The sequence below is a fragment of the Chenopodium album genome, chromosome 17 (assembly GCF_948465745.1).
Source record: "Chenopodium album chromosome 17, dcCheAlbu1.1, whole genome shotgun sequence".
Classification (NCBI taxonomy): domain Eukaryota; kingdom Viridiplantae; phylum Streptophyta; class Magnoliopsida; order Caryophyllales; family Amaranthaceae; genus Chenopodium; species Chenopodium album.
The window spans coordinates 26,173,670-26,192,709 of NC_137850.1; the positions used below are offsets into that span (position 1 = coordinate 26,173,670).

Here is a 19,040-nt window from a genome sequence, read left to right on the forward strand (position 1 = left end):
CACCACCACGCAGCACCGTCAGCCGCCCAAACCTCCAGCAGCAACCCCCAAAGCAGTGCATCCCGTAAGTCACCTCGAATCAGCGCAAAACAACAGCAAATCGCAACCCAGGCCGCCGCGGGCGCGGCTGCTGCTGCCGCGGACGCGGCCTTAGGTCCTTCCACCCCTTGCAAATTTTCGGTAGATGCCTGGGAGATGCTCATCCGCGGCCGCTCTGTTTTATCGGGTCCAATTGTACGGAATTAATGAGTTTCAACGGTTGGGATTAATTCATATAATCCAAGGGCCACGATTGACAACGATTAATGGTGAAGATGATGGTTGATGATGCGCTGATGGTGAACGGTGATTTTGGTGATTATGATAAACCAGAGAGCAGCCACGAAATGAAGAGGCAATTTCGTGGGTCTGATTGTTTTTTAGGCTTTTTATTTTATTTTATTTTTATTATCTTTTTATTTCTTTTATTTGTTATTTTATTTTCTTTATTTCTTTTCTTTTCTCTTTTTTATTTATTAGCTTGTATTTAAATGCCCCTTTGGGGGTTTATTACTTTCTTAACTTTAATTCACCCTACATTAGATTAGTTTTAGCCTATTTTATTTTCTCTCTCTTAGGGTTAGATTAAGAGTCTCTCTCTCTAGTTTAGCAGTAGTTTTAGAAAGAGAAAGCTTGGATTTTCATGGAGTTTTGAGAGGTTGAAGAAGCAATTTGTGGATTTTCTTCTCATATATTCAATGAGTCTTTTTAACTTTCTCTCATCTTTATTGCTTTCTTTTATATCTTGTTTTTGTTTATTTTCTTGTTGATTTGAGTAGTTAGTTAGATTAGTTGTTTGATTCTTGCTTTATTTCTTATTTTACCTTGTTTTCTATGCTTTTGTTCATCATGTTGGCTTAGATTTTATTCTAGGGAATTGGATGAAGGTTATGTTAATGAATTGAATAATTGATTGTGGTTAGTACACTACAACAATTAACCACTTGTGCCACGAATTATGCCACGGGAATTCTAAATTCGTGGCATAATATGATCTAGCCACGGGAAAAATAAAGTCAACAAAAAACTTGATATGTCAACAATATATTATGCCACGGGAAAAGGGAAATTCGTGGCTAATTGAAACTTGTGCCACGACTAAATTTCTTTTCCGTGGCAAATAAACACTTATGCCACGGCTAATTATGTTCCCGTGGCAAATTGACACTTGAGCCACAACTAAAATTATTCTCGTGGCAAACAAACACTTGTGTCATAGCTCACAGGTATTATTTTTGCCGTGGCATTCAGCCTAACACTTGTGTAATATAAAAATTTATTTTTGTGGCAGACATATATTGATACAAACCGATCATGTTGTTTAAGAAAAATAAACTAGGATTAATTCCGTGAATCTTACAACATAGAAATAATTATTATTTTTATGGTTTTATTTACAATTATTTTTAACCAAGAGATATATCTAGTTCCAATAATAACAATAATAATAATACAATTCAAATAAGAATTTATAGAAAAAAAAAATTAGAATTTTATTTATATAAATTAAAAGTTTGTACATTGTTATTTATAAGGAAAATTACAAAATTAAATTATCACTAGTTAAACTAAGAATTCCTTCAAAACAAAAATAAATAAATAAATAAATAAACTAACAAAAAAACAATTAAAGATAAAACTAAATCATTTTGTCCCCTAAACAATTTCAGCAATTCTTTGGACTACATTATCATTTGTTTCTCTTGCTTGCAATTCAGGAACAATTCAGGAAGCATCTTCTTCAGCTTTAGTATCCACCTCTAGCGTTTTTACACATATCCAATTTATCTAAATCCCTTGAAAAACAAAACACACAAACAAATCAAAACGGTATTTTATATAGATTAGTTGAGCACTAACAAAAAGGAACTTGATGTTTGTTTCCCCCCACCCTGAAATTGAAACACACTACTAGAATCGAGTTCATTGAGGACATGAAATCCCGTCGTAAACCCATCATAAAGGTTCATTTATGAACGCATTTTCCATCCAGAGCCCGTCCTAGAAAGGGGCCGTCGTAGAATGTATAACCTGTTATAATCCCATCGCAAAAGCCAATTACCAAGGGCTAAAATCCCGTCATTAAAGCCATTTACGACGGGCAAAAATCTCGTTACAAATTCCATTTATGACAGGACAACCCTGTTCTACTTTTATCATTTACAAACCTGCTCCAACAACTCGAACAAAACAAACAGAATGACTGCTACGATAAACAAAGCAAACAAGCTTTTATATGTAACCAGCTAATTAAATCAAACAAGAACAAAGCAAATTTGTATCATAAACTTGCTTACACTCTTTTTTTTCATAGACTTAAATAATCCTCAGTAACACTACTTGAGAAACCTCAAATCTAAGTGATATAATTAGTTTTCCAGATAAACAAATTAATCTAATTTTATTTAAGAATCTGAAATAAGTCACCAAACTTCAAATCATTAGAAGGAGAAGAGAAGACACACATAAAATCATTAGAAGGAGAATACAAACCTGCTAGTATAGAATTCAAGGCAGCCTGGTGATATTGTATAAAGTACTGCAGAAAAGAATGTCGAGATTCAGAGAGTGTAATAAACAAAACAAACAGAGCGACTGCTATGATGGTAACCATAGATTGATCAAAAGGCCTTGCTATCATGCATGTCAGCATTGATACACCTAGGAGTGTCGAAAAGAGGGATGATACCACTAAGTTGTAGAGAAGTACCTATTGAGAAACACCAGTGCAAAATTTGTAATAATTTCCATCACCATTAGTGGTAGGTAAGTAACTTTTTGAATGCCAGCCATAGAATGGGAAAGGGATGTAATAAAATGAATAGATTTAGCAGAATAACCCCCTAAAAAAACAAACAGAAATACATATCATGGGTTTCCGCATGCAAGCATCTACTGCATCAGGGATTTCAGAATTGTGTAATTCATAAAAGTTGCTCCACTTCTGGAACTCTCGAGTTGTAGTAAAACAACTCTAACAGAGTAAATAGATGAGACTAAGGCTATGTTTGGATAACAAAAAATGGAAGGAAAGGAAGGGAAGAAAAACGGAGGGAGACAAACTTCCTTGTTTGGATAATATGTTGGGGGAGGGCAGGGGACGGGGAGGGAGGGATCCATTTTCCCTCCTCCTTTAATAAAGACCATCTCTTCAAAATTGGAGAGATTTGGAGGGAAAGTGGAGGATCCATTTTCCCTCCTCCTTTAATAAAGACCATCCATTTTCCCTCCTCCTTTAATAAAGACCATCCCTTGGAGGATCCATTTTCCCTCCTCCTTTAATAAAGACCATCCCTTCAAAAGTGGAGCTCATCATTTCCTCCACTTTCCCTTCCTTCCCCTTCCTCCTATTTCCCTCCCTTCCATTTCCCTTCTAATTCTAATTTATGATTCGAATCAAGTAAAACAAACACACAATAGTGCGACAACAAGTGGCCAGCAGTAGTTTTATCACAAAAACAGGAAGGGATGAAATAGCAGGGTAGCAACAACAGAGGGAAATACTAAGGAAGCAACAACATCACGACTGCATTCTACTATCAAATAAATTGAGTTACATATATTCAAGTTTCAGAAACAAATCGAATACAAGACACTATTAAGTGAAACAAAAGCTACTAATAGAAATCCATGAATACACACGCTTACACAAGCAACATCATTGAGCTAAACATGCACCTTTTGGAAAAAGTAATAATAAAGCAAAAAAAAACAAAAGCCACCCCTTTAGATGGTATGTTACTGAGGCTCCACTGGTGCCTAAGTGTCAATAATGAGTGGTGACCCTGTAATCGCTTAGATCCACCTAACTTCTGAGATAACGAATCAAGGTGATTAAAATCACCCTGAACAAGAATATTAGGGGGCAAAGAATGGAACATGGTATTAAGCTGGTTCCAGACAGCAGAACGCAACTCAAGGTAAGGCGAGCCATACAAAAGGACTAGAGTCCATTCATTCATAGCATAGTGACACACATTTGAGACAGAGCAAATTAAAAAGTTTGGTACATTTCACCCTAACCGACAAGGGGATACTCATTATCCAAAACATACAAATGTAGCATGTAGAGTAGACTCCATACCATTCCCACAGTCACACACACTGCGTTAGAGAGAAAATGCATATAATGTAGCCTTTCTCAAACTATAAAGAAGCCCTTACATGCCCTCCAAAGTGTCTAAGCTAATTTCTATTATGTGTCCATATTTCCATTTATCATCCACAAGAAGGGAAAAATAAAACCTTTTACAAAAATATTAAGTATAGATATTATGTGTCTAGTATAAACAATACTACAGAAAAGGCATATTTTTCTCAAGAAAGGGTATGTATATCCTGTTAACTTCACTGATTCAACACTACAATTTCCAATTACCACATTGTGGTTCCATCAATGTATAGGTCTCTTATATGATAAGCTGCTGCACAGCTCTCACTAGAACTTTTATCGATGGTTGAAATACTAAGAACAAATTAGAGGGTATATGATGTTCCAACCAATTGGACGCAATCAGTAGATAGCATAAACAATATATAGCCCCAGAAAAAAAAAATTAATATTTTTTTTAAAAATCAAATATTAAACCCAAATCAGATCCGAACTCAAATCTCACATAAAAATGCAAAATATATTGAACACCAACTAAATTAAATAACTATCAATAAATAGCGCAACATTCAGCATAATCCATTGAAACCCATTGAAACCCGAAATGATGATTTGAAACCCATTGAAACTCGAGTTACATTATAAAATCAGCTAATTGGCAGATGATGATAGATTGAAAACAAATTTCACAACCCATTGAAACCCGAAATGATATTTTGATATCACACATATATATTAAAATTAAAATTAAAAAACCCCAATAAATACCGTTGAAACCTAATTTCAGTGAGAAATTAAATTTCAGATATAGGAGAGAAGGAACTTACTTGAGAATTTGAGATTTCCCACTTGATTCTAGAGAGTAGTTAGATTAAAAGCTTGAAATTGGTAGAGAATGGAGGATGGAGTAAAGAACTGGCTTTCCAAAAAGAAAAAAAAAAGAAAGAAAATGGAGTGAAGGATGAAGAACGCATATGACATATGAGTGAAGGATGAAGAACGCATAACTCTGTTGATGTTTAAGTGTTTTACACCCTTTTTCTTAATGTTTTTTGTTTTTAATTTTTTTTTTTATTATATATTAGTTATACTGAGTATTGATTTGGAGGGAGTTTTACCGCCTCATTTTGATGAGATTTACTTTTAGGGGTAGAATTTCACGCAAAATTTTCAACCAAGTTAAACTTATTACTAATTATGGAGGTAAATTTCCCTCCTACATTTTACTTGTAGCTTTGTTAAATTAAATTTATTTTTTTATTTATACTTTTGATTTTTTATTGATTATAACTTTAGTTACAAAATTATAATTTTATATCCGAATTGCTCGCTGAATAAATATAAGATAGTACGATATGCAACAACGATCGTAACTTTAATTTGCTTACGAATGTTTTTATTTGATTCAATTATTATGTATTTAGTAGATCTAAATCTCTTTGTAGATGTCGTATGTCTTTTATTTATGAACAATTTTATATCACAAAAAGAAAATATAGTGTACAACAAACATAGCATTCGATACACATGAATATATCTAAATGTTTTATTTAATAAATATAAGTATAATCTGAAATAATTTAGTACTCCGTAATAGATATGAGCATAGTTTCAAAATTACATTATAATGATAATACAAGTACCTATATATATAAATTAAGCTAGACGGGAGACTATACTATTATATGATGAAATAATTAGAACGGGGTTGTTAAAACATGGATTAACAATAACCTAATATTACTCTAACAATATTGTTAATCAATTTTATGGGATTATTAAAATAATACTAGATCAAGGAATTCTATTATTAATTAAAGTTAAATTACTCTTTAACTCTTTCTTAGACTAAGGGCTTGTTCACATTTACTAAACTGAACTGAACTAACTGAACTGATTGGAGTTGAATTAAACTGAACTGAACTGAACTGATTGGAGCTGAACTAGACTAAACTAAATTGAGTTGAAATGAATATTTTTTTGAGAATGAAGGAAATTTGAAGCTGAACTACTGAACTAAACGGATCAGATCTGAACTGAACTGAACTAAACTGATTGGAGCTGAAATGAACTAATATAAAATGAAATTAAGCTGAAATGATATTCATACAATTTTATTTTTTTAAACTTGATTATTAAATGTAAGAAAACATAATTATACTTCAATTCTAAATGTTCTAATACATATGCATGGTTCTTGTTAGTCTCAACTATCAAGATCAAATGATTTCAAACACATGTTTCTAATGTAATTAACATGGTCTTACATCAATTACTTGTAACCCATAATAACTAGATCTAAAATTGACCCAAACACTCGTGTTGTCCACTCTAGTTACATGATAATGTAATAGTAAGTATTTATATACTCCGTAGTACGTACTTTTATATTTCGAGAATACTTATTGTGGGGTTATTTATTCAAGGGTTATCTGGTCAGTTAGGGGTTAGTTATTCATGGGTTACTCGGTTGGTTATAAGTAACTTATAATAGTAACCTTTGACCGACCAAGTAACTCTTTAAATAAGTAACCCTTGAATAAGTAATTTCGTTTTTTTTAAATTTTTTTTATTAATAAGAACCTTTATAATATATATATATATATATATATATATATATATATATATATATATATATATATATATATATATATTATCTTCGATTTTTAATTAGTTGTAACTTTGAGGCATTATAATCGAAGGTAGTATAATTAATGAGTTATTACATTATGAATAATCATACATGTGTAATAAAAAAAAAATATAATTAAGCACTTAAAATTAAATTAAAAATAAAACAAACACATATCAACAAAACACAAAAAAGATTAAAAAGGACATAAGCTCATTATGTTATACACTTTTACTGATACTTATATAAAGTATCACTTAATCTTAATTAACAAATAATGTAAATTGGCTGTATTAAAAAAAAAAAAAATATGAAGTTAGTTCACGGATTAGGTAGCTAATTACCCCAAAAAAAAAAAACTCACAAACACTAATCCCCCTCACAAATCCCAAAATTGATTAGGCGACACTTTCTTTTTTAATTAGCCGCCACTTATTAAACCATTTACCAAAACCACAAAATTATCCTCAAAAATTAGAAACCTTCCTATTGAAAAAAAAATTCAGAAACCTTGTTTGCTTAAGAATCAAAACCGTTCTTTCGAAGGAGCCTAATTCGAAGATTCGACTAACGCTCAGAAGATCAATTGTTGGACAAAATTTCAAGGTTAGATCTATTAACTGTTCGTTTTTCTCATATGTTGTGTTTTAATGTGTGAATCAATGGCGATTTTAATTTTTTTTTTCTAATACATATGTGGAAGAAATTGAATTACGTTGGATTCTAGTTGCTATGGTTGAACAGATTTGTTCTCGAATTTTGATTTTATTTTTACAATTTCTGCTACAATTTGGTGTGGCTTAAGATTTTTGATCTTTAATTTGCATAATTTCGTATGGCAATTTTCCTGATTTCATTTAATTTAATCCTTTTTTTTTGTGAAAAGTAATTACTTTGTATCTTTGATTATATTTTTTTGTATAATCTGCTTTTTCTGATAATTTGTGTGCATGTGCTACTTAAATTAGTCTAATTTATGATATTAGTAAAATTAAATAGTGCCATCCTACGAACATGATCAGTATCCTCAAATCTTTTACAATTGGACATCTTAAAGAAAAGAAATAGCTAATATATGATATATTTGGTACTTGAGTTCAAATGCATTGCAACTATGCTATAGATCTTGACCAACATCTTGAGTTGATGAACACAATCCTCCAATATACTTCGGACTTACAGTCCATAATGACAATATCTGAGGGGAAAAGAAAAAAATCAAATTTCATAATCAAATCATGTTAAAATCTGAAGCTGATGTTTCCAATGACGTCTTTATGTCGCTAGATATTACATATTACCTAATTGTATGCCATATCATGTAGCTGGAAAAAACAATAAACTATGATAGTTGACATTAAAGGCCAATTTTGTAGAAGGCTGAACCATGAATTTGAAGCTCCCTCTTTGGAATTTTGCAATTTTTCAATGTCAGCAATATAAAAGTATGAGTGGTCAGAATAGGTAGTTTTCTTAAATAATGATAACCCTTCTTAACAAACACAGCCTTAAAGAAGTAAGACACAAAATATTATTAATTATTATTATTATTATTATTATCACTTTTCAATTAACTAGCTCTCTTTGCATTCATAGCTTTTATTGTCACATGGATACTCCGGAGGTTCAAAAGAGTTTAGAGTGGATGAGGTGTGCTAATAGGACAGACAATCTATATATAAATGGAGTTAATTCATTTCTTCAATTTGCTTTTGGTGACTTAGAAATGAATAGTGATTTAGGAGAGGAGGAAAAGAAGGTACCTTGCCCTTGTAATCGATGCAACAATGGTCCACATAAAACAAGGGACGAAATTTACACTGACTTGATGGTGAATGGAATCGTGCAAGGTTATGTTCGTTGGATCTATCATGGAGAATTCAAACCCCCACAAAAGAAAAGTAGAAATGATTTGGGAGATAGTGCTCATGATGATATATTTAGAATGATCTATGACAGGTTTAGTCCCGGAGTTTCTAATAATGATGACATAGATGACATGTTTGATGAGGAGCAACAGCCTAAGGAGTTTGATCAACCTAGATATAAAAAGGATACAAAAGAGGCAAAAATGTTTGAAAATTTGATGAGAGATGCTCAACAAACTTTATACCCCGGGTGTAATGAATTTTCTAAATTGTCATTCATTTTGAAGTTATTCCAAATCAAATGTATGGATGGCATGACTAATAAAGCTTTTACTAGTATGCTTCATATGTTCAAAAATGCTTTGCCTAAAGGTGCTGATTTGCCATCAAATTATTATGAAGCATGTAAGATGATTACTAATCTTGGTTTCGATTATGAAAAAATAGAAGCATGTGAAAATGATTGTATGCTATTTTGGAAAGAGAATGCTAACCTTGAAAAGTGTTCCATATGCGATACTAAGCGTGATAAAGCTTCTCCTAAAGTGTTACGCTATTTCCCACTAACTTCGAGGTTGCAAAGGCTATTCATGTCGTCCAAAACAACAAATGAGATGAGGTGGCACTCTGATAAACGAGAAGATGACGGAGTACTTAGACACCCTGCATATAGTGAAGCTTGGAAGCATTTAGATAAAGAATATCCTACTTTTTCTGCAGAGACTCGTAACGTTAGGTTGGGTTTAGCAAGTGATGGATTTAATCCATTTGGCGGGCTTAGAAGTGACTATAGTATATGGCCAGTAGTGGTTGTTGTGTACAATCTCCCTCCATGGATGTGTATGAAACAACCTTACACATTACTATCTTTGTTAATTCCAGGGAAAAGTGGACCGGGAAATAACATTGATGTGTATTTGCAACCATTAATCGAGGAGTTAAAAGAATTGTGGGAAACTGGAGCTCAGACTTATGATGCTTCAAGGAATGAGTACTTTCAAATGCGTGCTTCATTGTTATGAACCATAAATGATTTTCCCGCGTATGCAAACTTATCTGGGTGGTCTACCAAAGGCTATAAAGCATGTCCTCATTGTATGAAAGAAACTAGCTCCGCTCGGCTACCAAATCAGGGGAAATGTTGTTACATGGACAATCGTCAATTTCTACCTACCGATCATAAATGGAGAGATAATAAATCCTTTAACGGGAAAGTAGAAAAAAGAGGTCCTCCTAGGAAATTATCTTCCAATGAGATTTTAGAACAACTAAAGGACCTTGAAGGCATGAAATTTGGTAAAACAATGAAATTGCCAAAGAGGGATGATAATTGGAAGAAGAAAAGCATTTTTTTTGAATTGCCGTATTGGAGTAACCTCTTACTTCGTCACAATCTTGATGTCATGCATATTGAAAAAAATGTGCTTGACAATATTCTTGGTACATTGCTAGATATTGATGGGAAGTCAAAAGACAATTTAAAGGCTAGACATGATTTAAAGCATTTGAAGGTTATGAAACATCTTGCTCCTACATTAAGAGATGGAAAGTGGCATATTCCTCCGGTGCTATACACCTTGTCTAAGGCACAAAAGGAAAAAGTGTGCAAGTTTTTAGAGAATTTAAAGGTTCCCGATGGATATTCTTCTAACATTTCTAAATGCATAAACCTCGATAAGCGTAAAATTTATGGTCTAAAGACCCATGATTGTCATGTTCTTATGGAACAACTATTGCCACTTGCAATTCGTGGGGTGTCCATACCCAAAGTGTACGATGTGATAGTGAAGTTGAGTACATTTTTCAAGGACTTGTGTTCAAAGACATTGAAAGTGAAAGATTTGGAAAATCTTGAACGTGAAATTGTAGTCACCTTGTGTGAAATGGAGAAAATATTTCTTCCATCTTTTTTCACCATCATGGTCCACTTGTGTCTTCACCTAGCTACGGAAGCTAAAATTGGTGGACCAGTACAATATCGTTGGATGTATCCGATAGAAAGGTACTTATGCATTTCAAATTTGATTTAATAATTTTTATTAACTAAGTCAACTTTTTTTTCTTTATTAAAAATTTGTTATTTTTGTAGGCTCTTACGTAGATTTAAATGCTATGTTCGCAATAAAAGTAGGCCAGAGGGTTCCATCGCGGAAGGTTACATCATTGAGGAGTGCATGTACTTTTGTTCAAAATACTTGAATGAAATCGAGACAAAATTTAATCAATCTGAGAGGAATGATGATGCGGAAAATGATGACTACAAGGGTCTATCAATTTTTGCATCGTCTGGTGTTCCTTTAGGGAAGGCTAAATGTAGGTCTCTTAGTGAAGAAGAGTTAACACAAGTTCGAAAATATGTACTTAAGAATTGTGATGAAGCACAAACTTATTTAGAGTATGATATTTTTCTTTTCTATTTATAAAAAACTTCAAGTATACTTTCCCATGATCATTTTATAACAACTATTTTTTTGAATTTCAGTGAATATGAAGAGTCCACATCAAACAAAAATTTAGTTGATTGGTTTCGTGACCGGGTATTTTTTAAAATCAACTGTAGTTATTTTTAATTACAAGTGTAGTACTAGTCTAAGTTTTTAATTAGCTAATATTCTATTTATTGTTAGGTCATCGATTTGCCTAATGACTGCAATGACCAAGTGGTGAAAGATTTGAAAACATTGGCTTTAGGTCCTTTGAATGGTGTTCAATGCTTCAATGGGAATCTTGCAAATGGATTCAGATTCCACACAAAGAATACAGAAATGAAAAGGGTACACCAAAATAGTGGTGTTACAGTGAAAGGCATTGCTAGGAATATGGAAAAAGATTACTACGGGATTCTCACTAACATACTTGAGATACAATATTTAGATGGAAAGCGTGTGGTTTTGTTTCATTGTGATTGGTGGGATGTCAATAAGGTAGGAAGAGGTGTCAAAGTTGACAAACATGGCAATGTGAGTGTCAATAGTCTTTGTTCATTGCGTACCAAAGAACCCTTTGTGCTCATGTCTCAAGCTCAACAAGTCTTCTATGTTAGTGACGGACTTGATCCCGATTGGCTTGTTGTTGTGAAAACCCACCCAAGGCATCACTATAATGTTGTAGAAAAGGAAGGGACTGAAAGTGAAGAAGATGCATTGCAACAACTACAATCTGAAGGTGCTCATATCTCAAGCTCAAGTAATTTGCAAGAGACTCATGATCCATTTGTTGAAATAAGAGATGATATTGGTGAAATGATTGTAGATGCTACCAAGGAAAATCAACCCAAAGATCTAAATGATATGGACTTATAAACATTAGATGACGACGATTTGCTAGAGGATGATGATGAGGATGACAGTGAGGGTGACCAAGAGAGCGACGATGATGATATTGATATTGCTTAATTTTTTTTTCTTTTTGTTTTTTTTAGCATGAATTGTATGTGTTGATACATATATTCATGGATTCCTGAAAAACCTTTGTAGTTATAATTACTTATTTTTTCACATTTTGCAATCGTGTTTTTATTGGCTTATTTGAATAGATATATGTCAGGATGTTTTTGTTTTATGCACAGTTATTGGTAAATGGCTTGTAGTATGTGACAGTAATTGTACACCATGTGTATAGTAGCTGGCAGCAGCTTTGCATTAGGGATGCAGTGGATGGTAGTAAATTAGATTAGGCACTCAATGTTTATTAAAATTCTATTGTAAAATTGTCTAACCCTATTTGTTTTTTACTTTATAAATGCAGATGAATGAGTATGAAAAAAAGAGGCTTCTTACAATAGCAGCCAACAAAAACAGACTTAAGTCGTTGGGCATAAAAAGAATCGCATCTTCTTTGACAAGCTTGGTTGAAGGGACAAAAAAAAAAGAACAAAAAGGAAAAAAAAAATTGCTGGCATGGAAGATGATGAATATGTTCCCACTAATGATGAGCTTGAGAATCGGGAACATGAAATAGAACCTCAAATCAGGTTTACAAGAAAGGTATAATATGAACTAATAAGTATGATTTATTTAGTTTTTCAACCAACCTCTATAGTTCTGGTAATTTTTTGTTAATTAATTTTTATCAGGCTAACATAAGACATTTGAGAGAAGGAAACAAAAAAGGCAATTTCATTCCACCAAACTCAGTGGCAAAGTTTCTAAAGACGAACAAGAAAGCACAAAACACAATGGCCATGGATATCTTAGAAAAAGGTACTTCATTATTTTTGATTTTGGTTTCTAGCTTATTACTGTCAGTTTGATCTTATTAGGTACCTTAGTTGTTGTTTTGCTTTCAAAATGTCATATTAGGTAAAAGTGATGTGAACTCTCTTATTGAAATTTGCTGGTACAAGAACTATAATTTAGCTTTAGTTTGGTATAGGAATGAGTGTGCTGCAAGCAGGTAGGGGAAAGGGGCAGGTGCTTGTGAAGAGAGTGGGTAGGTGCATGTGTAGACAGGGGGGGAGTTGTAGATTCGAGGGTCCCTGAAAATTGAAATCACTCTCACTATTATGGCATAACAGAGCAGAGGCTCAAAATAGTAACACTGAAATGTTAATAGATTAGACATACATGCTTCTGTCCATGAATGCATTCATAAGAAGAAAGTACGACTAAAAAATTTGAGTTGCAAAATATTATCATAATCTCTATATACAGTTATACATAAGAAAACAAATCATGTTGATGGCAAATATATAATCCAATAACAGACACTATTGACATTTATAAACAAGAGAGTTTTCTTCTCAATTGTCTACAATGTACAGCCAAAAACGATTACCTGCATTCCATGTTTTTTTACACCTTTTGCATCAGCTAGAGGCTGTCACCTCACTCACTAATCTATTTTAAAATGCAATCTAGCTAGTGAAAGCAGTCCTCAAAAACGCATCAGGCATCATATTCATTGATGAAACTGATTAACTTTTTGATCGCTAATGATCGATGAAACGAGTAATTCAAAAGACATGCTTGTCAACCCCACCCTAATAAAAATAACAACTGCAGAAATTAAGCATTCAATTGATCATAAACATTACAAATAAGTTATCAAATGAACTTAGAAAGCAATCATAAATAAAAAAAATTACTGAAAACCCAACAAAAGCAATTACAAACTTAGTGAATTGGGTTTACTTAATCTTACTAATTCCCAGGAAGCATAATGCACAGGACCTAGAAAAATTATGGAAAACGATTATGCAGAAATCTTGGGAAAAAAAAGCATAACTAACTAGAAAATATGGCAAAAGATTATGCAGATATTTTCAACTAGAACCTAGAAAAATATAGCAAAAAAATGGCAAAATAATTACTGGATAAACCACTAAAAGTTGTCCCCTGCTACTATTTGTTGTTGGTGTCTGTCTTGTGGGTTGCTTGGTGTGCTTGTGCCCATTTGTTGTTGTTGTTTGCGCCTGTGGTATGTATGCAAGATAGGTGGCCTTGGTCGATTCATTACACATGTCAAAAAGCAAGCTGCCAAACCTTCAGCTAGATCATAACACCAACCATTTAACCAAATAAGTTTTCAATTTTAATTTTTTTATTTTTGAGTATATTTCATGTAATATGACTGAACTAGATAGGATCTTTTTGGTTACATAGAACAAAATCAGATTATCAATTTCACGCATATTGAACAAAGTTGCAACCCTTATAATTCAACAATGATACCAAATGTGATCAGCAGAGCTGCTGGCAGGAGCACCTGCAGGCTGGCTGTGGTCAGTGCTGTCCATCACAAGCTGGTTGCGGACTGCACTGTTCCCAGCAGACGCAGCAGCCCCTGTGGTGTTCGTGGCAGCAGTGGCAGCCTCTGGAGAGTTTCACTCAGAGAGTTTCAGCAACAGTCAAAACCAATCCTTTCTTATCACTTCAGTAAAGACTTGTTTTTATTCTATACATGTAAACAGAAAACGATGAAGAAATTGGAGAAACAAGGGAGAATAATAACACCGCTGAGGGGGGGCTATGATGAGGAAGGACGACAGATTGGTCAACCACTTGAACTTGAAGATGCATCTTTAGATACTGAACCATTGAACGACAAGGAACTTATGACTGTACAAGAGAATGAGGACCTTAACATTTCATCAGGTTTGACTTTATTATCCCTTCAAACATATATATATATATATATATATATATATATATATATATATATATATATATATATATATATATATATATATATATATATGTGACAATATGCTTCAAGTCATGTTAATTCACTACCTAGTGAGCTTATGATTGATACAGGTGCTGCTAAAATATATATATATATATATATATATATATATATATATATATATATATATATATATATATATATGACAATATGCTTCAAGTCATGTTAATTCACTACCTAGTGAGCTTATGATTGATACAGGTGCTGCTAAAAAAAAAAGAGGAACGGTATATTGTAGAAAGCTTACCTTGTTACCTCCTGGGGAAAAACTGAATGTGGAGTTTGACGATGATGGTGTGGCTATTGGTGATAATGCTTCATTAATTTCTTTCTTCTTGGGTCAACAAGTTCGAAATAAAGCTATATGTTCGGTACAAGTTAAATGTTGGGACGATTATAAATCTGAAACATTAGACCATTTGTGGGCTTGCATCACAGTAATATGTTATCATAATAAACATCTTTATGGGGTTTTTCTTTCTCTTATTAACAATGAAACATTGTCAACTTTATGTATGAGCAATAATTAATTTATTTTTGTTGTTTTGCAGGAGAAGTGGTCATTTGATGACCCTGAAAATAGGCGGGAGTGTGTTATGAAACATGCACAACGTTTATTCAGAGGTGCTAGGAGCAAATTGAAATCAAAGTACTTTAATGATAAAAACTTGAAAACAAAAGAAGAACGTCTCAAAAATAAGCCTAGTCATCTGACTAAAGTGGAATGAAAGTTCTTAGTTGACTATTGGAGTGAAGAGGCTGTTATGGTAAAATACACAGATAGTATATCTTTATTCTTATATAATTAACGTATATTATTGATTAAATCCTTTTTATTGTAGGAGAAGAGCAAAAAAGCAAGTGAAAGTAGGGCACAACAAAAGATGCCTCACTATAATGGCACTAAAAGCTTCGGTCGCACTAGACAAGAAATTGTATGTAATAACTACTCTTTCTAATTTTAACTTTTGATTCTTGCCATATATAGGACTACAATAATCTACGATTTCACATCAAGCCTTAATTACTACCTTTACTACATTCTATCATTTCCTAAAAAACTCAAAAGGCTACACTAAATAAACTAATGAGACAAGCACCTGTTGCAGCTGTAAGTGGTTACTGTTGCAGGCTGTTGTGGGTGGAGAGTGCTCCCCTGCTGTTGCTGCATTTTCTATGACCTGCACACAAGCCCTGCCTGTACACTAGCCCCCTCCCTTCCTGCATACCAGCCCCCTCCCTGCCTGCACACCTGCCCCGACCCCCTCTTGCCAGATGCCACCTGCCTGCACATACCTGCATCCCCTCCCTACTTGCACACCAGCCCCCCTTCCCTGGATTTCCTACACACCAACCTAGTCCTTTCATACATAACAACCCCCACTCCCTCCTACCACTTACTTGCCTGCCTGCTTGTACACTAGCCTATCGCCCTAGCATTCCAACACACCACGTCACCCACCCATGCCCCCCTTCCCTGGCATTCCTACACACCACGTCACCACCCACGCCCCCCTTCCCTTGAATTCCTGCACACCACCCGCGCCCCTTTCCTGCACACACCTAATTATAATTTTCTGTTTTTTTTATTTTTTATTTTTTATTCTTGTTATTAGCTGAATTCTGGACACATGGAAAATTAAATTCTATTAGACATAACTAAATGTCATTAGCTTCCAAACCACTAAAAATTTTACGAAGTAATTCTCGCACTTATTCAAAATATGCAAACGTACAATAATTAGGAGTGTAATTTGATTCTAAAAACTTGTAATGTTTGTAGAAGAAGAAGAATGGCGGGAAGTGTTCTCGAGTTGATGTGTTGGTTGCAACTCGTACAAGAAAATCTGAGAAGGCTGTGAATGCAATCAATTTGGCAAATAACACTCATGTAGTAGTAAGTTTATAAGTTTTATGTTTGTTATTTTCCATTTAACATTTACCATCTTATCTTCTAACTTAATATTGTTTATTCATAGGATGAGATAAACAAATTAAAGGAACAAAGAGAGCAAGGTCTTAATGAGAAAACAGATGAGCAAATTATTCAGGATGGACCTGGTAGAAGTATTACGCAACATTTTAAAGTAAAGCCCTCTCGAATTGATCTTACTCAAGAGGTGAATGAAGTTAAAAAGAAAGCAGATCAAGCAATTGAAGATGCAAGAAAAGAAGCTGAAAATGCTAGAACAGAAGCAGAACAGGCTAAATTAGAAGCTGAACAAGCCAAAAAAGAGGCGGAAGCTGTTAAGAATGACGTGGACAGAAAAATTGCTGATAATAATGCAGTTTGGGAGAAGAAGTTTAGTCAACTTCTGGATTTTCTTGGAGCAGGAAGTTCATCAGATTCTGATGATTCAGGATGTCAAGGTTCAAAGGAATGAAGTAAGTAATGCTATCTTCACCGTTTATTGATGGCACTTTGTAAATTCTAGTTTAACCAATTTTTATATTTATGTGTATGCTCCTTTATTGCCTGGGGTTGGGTGATTAGAAATTGCTGCATATTTAAACAAAGGGATATCAGTTGCAAGCTTAGACTTCAATTCAAATTGTTACACTTGACAGGAAAAAGCAATAGCCTATATACGTAGTATTTTTTTTTTCATTTTTTCTTTTTCCCGTGCTGGCAGCTATTGCCTTTCCCCCTCTCCTAGCCTCTTGTCCTAGTGTCTTTTCCCCCCTTACTAGCTGTTGTTGCCTTTCCCCCTTCGCTGCTTGCTACCCTGCAGTCTTTCCCCTGTTGCTGCTACTTAAGTCAGACTTATATTAGTTTTCCTACATTGCAGAATCAATGATTTATATATATATATATATATATATATATATATATTTTGATGAGTTACAGAATCAATGATAGTGAATGCATAAGATTGTCACAAATAATATGTTCATGCAGCCAGGCTAGCCACTTCAGCTATTGTTGTTGATGCAGCCGATGCCGATGCTGCATCTTTTGTTGTCGTTGTAAATGCCGCTGTCTTTGTTATAGATCTGTTGCATATTCTTTGTTGGTTGCTTTAAGAGCTACAATTGTTATTTAGATGGGCTAAAGCTTTCTTTGTTTGATGTTATAGGACTTCGGTGAAGAGTCGGAAGGGCTCAATGTCGTTCAGCAGCACATCATATCTCACAAATGCTCACATATGAGATCCCCTATTAAACTTGCCTGGTTTTACGCTTCGAACAACAGCAACAAATTGATCTGATACGTTCTGGCCTTATCAACTTCAGCTCAGCAGATCATGTGAAGTTAAAGTAGAAGACATGAACATAATTATAGATTGTATTAATCTAGTTTTTAGTGTATTATAAACACAAATAAAATAAAAGTTGTAACTTTTGTGTATTTGTATGTGATTCTGCACTAATTTCGCTTTAATTAATGCAATTTTTTTTATTATATATATTTTTAGCTTTGTTAGCTACTGTAATATTTATGGCAACAAAGTTTGGTAGCCACAGTATAGATTCGAGGCAACGAAGCTTATTAGCTACGGTAATACTTGTGGCAACAAAGTTTGTCACCACGGTAGAATTGGTGGCAAATAATGTGTTAGCCACGTTCATTTTCGTGGCAAGAGAATATTTTTTCCACGTGAATACTCGTGGCATAAATTTCAAAATTTGCCACGACATTCATTTTCCCGTGGCAATTTTCTAGCCACGGCCTCTTGTGCCACGGGAGAAAATTTCAAGATTCCCGTGGCAAAATTGCATAGCCACGGGAATTTTATACTTGTGCCACGATTTTACTTGTGGCACAAGGGTCAAATTGTTGTAGTGGTATGCAATCGGTTCTTGATTATTGTGTGTGGATGATGCTTATATGGATTAGAATCTTTCTAGCTAATTGATTATATGTTCTTAATTATAGTTTCAATCAATTGTGCGAAAGTGAGTTGTTTGAGAGTCTAAATTCTTCCATACCTATGCTAGGCTAGTTGCTTGAGAGTGAATTAGTTTAGTAGGATAATTATCATGCTTAATTGCGCAAGAGTGAGTTGAGTGTGTTGATTGTTCCTAATTGAGGTCATTTTCATCTAATTGCAATGTTGTTGAATGCATTGATGTAATTGGATTCTACTTTCTCTAGTTTTCGTTGTTTGCTCTAAGTAGTGTTTTAGTTGTACCTCTTTCTATATCTCGACCATCCTACTAGTCTAATTAGCATAAATTGATACACTTAGTCTTCGTGGTTCGA

General features: G+C 33.8%; 3 protein-coding genes and 1 long non-coding RNA gene across 7 annotated transcripts; 3 read left to right on the plus strand and 1 right to left on the minus strand.

Annotated features, from left to right (window-relative positions):
- Window positions 1–1,466: 1,466 nt before the first annotated feature.
- On the minus strand, window positions 1,467–5,266 carry LOC145587713 (uncharacterized). The gene is made up of 3 exons (XR_014101380.1): window positions 4,978–5,266; window positions 2,533–2,578; window positions 1,467–1,835 (listed from the first exon to the last, which is right to left on the minus strand). It is a non-coding gene; the product is annotated as an uncharacterized LOC145587713 (long non-coding RNA).
- Window positions 5,267–7,219: 1,953 nt separating this feature from the next.
- LOC145589541 (uncharacterized) lies at window positions 7,220–18,208 on the plus strand. 4 transcript variants are annotated; one of them, XM_081646154.1, is made up of 10 exons: window positions 7,220–7,388; window positions 12,398–12,636; window positions 12,726–12,852; window positions 14,562–14,745; window positions 15,038–15,273; window positions 15,388–15,603; window positions 15,679–15,771; window positions 16,620–16,727; window positions 16,816–17,221; window positions 17,914–18,208. In XM_081646154.1, the coding sequence occupies exons 6-9, from the start codon at window positions 15,601–15,603 to the stop codon at window positions 17,218–17,220; spliced, it is 609 nt and encodes a 202-aa protein (XP_081502280.1). In that variant the 5' UTR covers window positions 7,220–7,388; window positions 12,398–12,636; window positions 12,726–12,852; window positions 14,562–14,745; window positions 15,038–15,273; window positions 15,388–15,600; the 3' UTR covers window position 17,221; window positions 17,914–18,208. The 4 variants fall into 4 exon arrangements, with proteins under 4 accessions (XP_081502280.1, XP_081502277.1, XP_081502278.1 ...); XM_081646151.1 differs by having other exon boundaries at window positions 7,222–7,388; window positions 16,620–16,733; window positions 17,914–18,205; XM_081646152.1 differs by lacking the exon at window positions 15,038–15,273 and having other exon boundaries at window positions 7,222–7,388; window positions 16,620–16,733; window positions 17,914–18,205.
- Window positions 8,392–9,672, plus strand: LOC145588768 (uncharacterized). The gene has a single exon (XM_081645374.1). It carries the CDS (start codon window positions 8,392–8,394, stop codon window positions 9,670–9,672), a length of 1,281 nt encoding a protein of 426 aa, XP_081501500.1.
- On the plus strand, window positions 9,799–12,388 carry LOC145588769 (uncharacterized). Its single transcript, XM_081645375.1, has 4 exons — window positions 9,799–10,652; window positions 10,740–11,045; window positions 11,133–11,187; window positions 11,278–12,388. The coding sequence occupies exons 1-4, from the start codon at window positions 9,799–9,801 to the stop codon at window positions 11,950–11,952; spliced, it is 1,890 nt and encodes a 629-aa protein (XP_081501501.1). The 3' UTR covers window positions 11,953–12,388.
- Window positions 18,209–19,040: the final 832 nt, after the last annotated feature.